Source organism: Lissotriton vulgaris, chromosome 1_1 (assembly GCF_964263255.1).
Source record: "Lissotriton vulgaris chromosome 1_1, aLisVul1.2, whole genome shotgun sequence".
NCBI classification, from domain to species: Eukaryota; Metazoa; Chordata; class Amphibia; order Caudata; family Salamandridae; genus Lissotriton; species Lissotriton vulgaris.
Window position 1 is genome coordinate 2118784196 of NC_141685.1, and position 6000 is coordinate 2118790195.

Below are 6000 nucleotides of genomic sequence, written 5' to 3' on the forward strand. Positions count from 1 at the left end.
CAAGTTACTTCGATGTCCCAGTACCATCATATTGGACATTGTGTGGGATTACTGTGTATTTGGCTTGAGATTTCCAGTGGGATTTTAGTTTTTGGGACCATCGACCTGGGCGCTTACCAACCTGATTTTTTATGCTTGCACTTAGGACAAATATAAAACTGGGCATCATTTCCGAAAGGGCATATGAGAGTGTTCAAACTTTTCCCATGTAAAATATTATTTGTTTTGTAAAATCTTTACTGCGTAAGTGCATTGTATGTAATTCAGTTTATATCCTAGTCTTAGTATGTGCTAGTATCTTCATGTTTTCTTTCTGGTTCCTTATTTTTACTGCCTTAATGACCTCTACTTTGTAAAATATAAATATTCCTTTAGAAGGTTTACTGTTTATGCAAGTATACTACCTGCTGAAATAACATTAAGTGCCCAACTACGAGTATGAAGATGCAGCCGCCACACTGCCAAACCTGCATGAGAACGGCCCGCCTTATTATGACTTTTTTATTTGTTGGTGGGTGGTTCCTTTGGTACTTCCATATCAAAGTCTATAAAATAGGCACCACAATGGCAACGTCAAAAGAAGTTTCAGCAAAACATGGATTATGAAGTCCATGCTGTGCTGGATCTGGGTGTGCATGCACGCATAGTCATGGGCAACATGGCCCTCTAGGGCCCCCTTTCTTTCATCACTGTCACTATTTGCATGGAGGAAAGACTTCCATGAAATCAGCGGCGGTGAGGAAAGTCGTCAAATGCTAGTTGGGACCTGGGAACAACCTTCATAACGCAACTTTTAGCACGCAGTGCTATTACAACGCAGACTTTAAAAACGAAAACCATTACAACGCATTACACTGGGGGACCCTCTAGGATAGGGAATAGTTTTAATTTACTATCCAACACCTTCCCTAGTGTCCACGGGGACTGGTGTTGGAATAGTAAATTAAACTATTCACTATCCAGCACCCCCCAGTGTAATGTGTTGTAATGGAATGCGTTTTAAAACTTGTGTTGTTACAGCATGCGTGGTAAAAGCATACGTTGTAACAACGTACATCCGTTGGGACCATGGTGGTCCTGCCAAGCATATTACTGCCTCAAAACCGCTTCACCACGGCCAGGGAATGGTGGTTCCCTGGCAGAGTCGGCAGTCTCAAAGTGGCGCAATTGCCACGGTCATGAGGTGGTGCTCAGAAGACTGCCACCCCACCATGAGTCTGGCAGTCCGAGGACCCGGACTCGTAACTAGGCCCTAACTGTTTGCCTTCCCTGACTTTGAAGAGTCAACTAGACAAATCGAATGAATAAAGCTGTGTGACTTCTTGTGCACCAGGTTATGTCAGGAGTGATCAGTGGGTTGAGTGTGGGCATCATTTACAATGGCAGAATAGGTATTCTTTGCACCTTTGGGGACACATCTCAAGTGGCGAAGTAATCTCAGTGGGGCCAGTAATAGAAGTTACTTCCAAATCAGGACTGTAAGTCTTACGGAAATACCCAACTACTTTGCCTGCTGAAAGCCAGCAAAATGTCAGGGTGAAACGCAGGGAAAATTAGGAAAAACTGCGGGATTTTGATGTAGTATATTTGACTACTGCTGTGATTCTCCATTTCTCATGCAAGCCCCAAGGACCAACTCATGACCATGAGGTATTTCCTCCCCGACTAAAATTAGTGATGCCCACGGTACCACTACTGGCAACTCTGGGGAGGAGGCCCTTATGAGCATGGGTGGCACAAAAAGGCACGCAGGTAAGTGCACTTGACTCAACAGAAGAAGAAAATATATGCAAATAACAATGTGTGCATTTCTGGTTATTAATTAAAATTCGTCAAATGTTTTTCAGGTCTTCTGACATCCCTTCGGAAATCCAAGAAGAAAATGGGATTAAATATAGATTCCGACTTTTTGCAAAGCACTGACATTCTAAGAGTGAAAGAAACAGCACGAATTGGTATACTTTTAAAACGATAAAGTAATGACAATGTGTTAATCTAACAACTAGCAATTCGCCATACCATTTGAAAAATGGTGTCTTAATCCTCTGTACTCATCAACTTTGCTATTTAGCCAGGATGGCTCTAAAATTCCCCTAAAATGGCTCTAAGAGGACTCTTTCTGCAGAGGCAAGGAAGTGAGTGAAACACTTCATCGTGAGCTCACACTATACTTTAGTAAAAAAGATCAGTCCTTTAACTAAGGCAGATTTTAGACCAGGAACTGTAAAATCCCCACAAACAAATAAAAGTCCACTAGCATACCACCCCATAACCATGGTAGTATAATGAACAAAGGTTTAAGTAAAGAAGACACAGTGCAACAAATAGGCACGGTATTTGATACAGTTTTGTGTGAACACGTGCTTAGTGGGTGATGGTGGCAGGGGGGTAACACAGGCCCCCGCAGCCCACGCGGTGCGGGGGTGCCCGTAGCTCCAAGGGGCCCCCTCGGCACTGAACTCTGGCCTGAGAGCTCCTGATTGAGCCCGGAGGGGGCCCCCCTAAGTACCGTGCAGGGAGGCCCCCTCACTACGCCAGTGGATGGTGGATGAAGGTGGATAAATGCCTTAGTAGGGTGGAGACGGGAATGTGATTTTATTTTCTCCACAGATGAAGACTTTAATATATCATATGTCTCACTTTACTGACACATCAAGATAAGGTTAAAATAGGGAAAAGAAAGTGGAGTCAATTCAATCCTGAAGAATGAAAAATAGCTGTGACCATTCAGGCATTTAATTAGAGGCAGAAACGTGTTGACTAATCAATATAGTCAAATAAAGTCATAACAAACCAAGCCTATTATCTTATCTCATGGTAGAAAGAGAGTCAACAATTACAAATATTAACGAATCAGACTATGAATTTTTTAGCAGCAATATAAGACCGTAGGACACTCAGCATAAAAATCATAGCCACCCTGCAGTATCAGAACCAAAAAGAGAGCTCTTAGAGAGCCCACATAGAGACATCAGTTGTTGGTTTAGGAGCGATCCCACATGATGAAGCATGCCACCTAGTGTTGGAAATAAGTACAAAAAGTTGTGGACTCGTCTCACTAACCAGAAACCTATCAAAAGAGACCAAACGGTTCTGTTGGTCCTGGCACCCTTTAATTTCACATTACCGTTTTGAAGAATGTAGCAATAGCCATGAAATCTCCCAGGACTGTGACAGATTGTCTTGATTAGTTATTAAAATACTTTCCTGAATTTAAATGATTGACAGCTGTAAAAATCATATTTTACAATGCAGCCCTTAATTGCGTTCTTCTACTTGTGAGTCTACATAAAACGTCCAGTCTGATGCTCTCCATAAAAGGAGCAGAGCCATGCTGGCAAAGGAGCCTGATGAGCAGGAGTGGACCTTTGTTGTGAGAGGGAATCCATTGAGTGACATGACTCCACCAACTATAGCAGATGGGCAGTTTGTGGCTGTGTAAGAGAGGGACTGTGTATGCTTTCATTCTTTTGAGCTGGTTTGTAACTCTAATGCCCACACCCAGTGGCATATCAAGGATGCCATGGACAATATTGCAAGCATGGACGATGGGCTCTTACCCCCGCCATCAAACATACACAAAACACTAAGAGCCAGATTTATCAAAGGATTGCATTGCCCTTGAACCATGCAAGGCGACCCAAGGGCAATGCATCCCTTAAGTTAGATTTGCCAAGCAATGCTAGGCCACCTTCTGTGGCCCTGCTTTGTTGGTAAATCTGGAGTAAGACAAAGCAACGCAAGTCGCTGCCTTGTGTTTCTCTGCGGCATGAAGACATTACATGGGTGAAGCGCAGGTGTTTCAATGCATCCACCCATGATTTTTGGCACATTCTTCGATTTACCAAGACTAGTAAACCTAGGAATGCGTCAGCATTGTATGTTTTCCCTAGAGAGGCTCAACGTGAAGACAAATCTTTGTTTCTCCTTTGTAAGTGTGCTGCATTTTACAGCATTCTTAGAAAGAGGAAAACCCCTCTCAGGATTGTTTTTTTTTTTTTGTTGCTTGGTGTCCCATCCTGCACAAAAACAATCCTGCCTGAAACGTATGCACCTTTGCACCATGGCTCAAGTGGGCCTGCGTTAGGCAGCACATATTGTGCTCAGTTTTCAGCCACCTACTGTAAAAATGTGGTCAGAAACATGAAGTTCTGCTGCAAAAGAAAATATCTCTCCTGTCCTTTCTCAATGCAAAATATGGACCCTACACAAATCCTTCTGGACACAAACAACACGTTTGAAGTTGGGCCTGTTAACATCAGAAAAATGACGGAACAGTAATAAATTAACTGGTACTATTGATCATATGTTATTCAACAGCCCATTACTAAAACCCTTCTGGGCAGGAATTGAGAAAGTCACCATAAATAAGATCGTTCATGCAAGTATCTTCCTAAACTTTATGAGTATATCTCTGGGGCCAGAGTCTATTGCACCCCCTCCTAATGTGATTGGCCATGACATATGACCTATGGATCTACTCCTAACAATAGGAATCAAAAGAATTCTATGCGACTCGAAATCATACAGCAGTCTATCCTTCCCATACATGCTTGGCATGGAAATGTTTTACTAGCAGTGAAGACAATATTATATTTAACAGGAACGTTATCCCACATGGATCACACAAACTTTGGGACAAATTAGATTTGTACTTGTAAAAAATGAAAACCTGCTGGAATTCTGAAACCTTATATTCCAAAGAATTACCCTTCACTGATGAATAATCCTACTATGCTGTAGCCCATGTCCTCAAAATCTCATTTAAAGACTGTGTCCAATTAAGGGACTTTAGCGCAATCTAACACAACTATACAGGGTTTTCAATTACAACCACGATTTTCCCCAAATATATCGTTATTGCTATCGACCCTAATGCAATGGTCCTCCCCTTCCTTTCTATTTCTGTAGGATGCATGATATTTAGTAATACTGAGAATCCTCATTAGTCAATCAATTTTTCCATTGTTATACATTTTTGCAAATATGTAAAGCACATGCACTTCTCAGCATTGTATTATTATAATGAATGGTTTGTTTCCTTCCTGTTTTGAAAACTTTTCCAATAAAAATCATTGAAAACAACAAGGCCTGTATTGCCTATCTCTATAGAAATCTTGCAAATGGTGTCTTGATGGGAATGGGTCCTGAGATCTTCTAGATAGTGAGAGGAGATGCAGTGAACTTGAACAGCATATGATCTGCCATCTCATACATAAGGTCTCTACAGAAATCTGTGCAGCCTGTTATTGAACTCTCAACTTATTTCAGCAATCCATGCTCTCAGTCACTGTATAACATAACATGTCTATTTGTAAAACACATGTTTACCCAAAAGGGTAGCTTTGAAGTGAATAACAGATGTTTATTGTCACTCAACGGTAGTCATTTCATCCACCTCAGAAGGATGGACATCTGAGTGGACCCGCCAGGATTTGAACCTGTGACCAGGATGTCAAACACAGGCCCCTAAATGGAAGCATTAGTCTATTAAGGCACCAGACCCAGCTGTGTATAGATATAAGCAGCAACCAACCCCCAGCATGATTACAAAAGGGGCTTTCATCCTTTTGCATTAGCCACGCTTGCTTCTCCAGTAACGGCGAGATGTCATCATTACTTCACTTCAAGAACTCTTTTGGATGAACTATAACCATTCGATGCACCGCCGAATCACAGACCTATCAAGTGTGATCCCTCAAATAATATATTGAGTAATTATTCATTTTTGTATAGGCTTTTTTACCACAGGTGTGTTATTTCAATTATCTAACGACAATGGGCACCATTGTAACCTAGCTTAATAGGACTCTCTTTATCAAGGATGAAAATCTGAGTCAACCCTGTTGGGTTTCAAACCTGTGATCTGTACACTACACACAAAAGTAACCAGCAATGGTTTAATTTAATGATCCTTCTCGTTGGCACAGTCATGTCATATCCACTCACAAAATCTTGACGTAGTTATCTGCTTCATGTCTCATTCAAATAAGTGATCCA

The 6000-nt window shown here is 41.6% G+C and overlaps 1 protein-coding gene across 1 annotated transcript in view; it reads left to right on the forward strand.

Annotated features, from left to right (window-relative positions):
* Positions 1–2371, forward strand: part of LOC147751686 (dihydrofolate reductase-like) — a 111564-nt gene extending 109193 nt beyond the window's left edge. Inside the window, exon 7 of the mRNA XM_086939155.1 lies at positions 1848–2371. Coding sequence (XP_086795281.1) covers positions 1848–1923 — 76 coding nt within the window. The 3' untranslated portion in view covers positions 1924–2371. The remainder of the gene's footprint in view (positions 1–1847) is intronic.
* The last annotated feature ends 3629 nt before the right edge of the window (positions 2372–6000 follow it).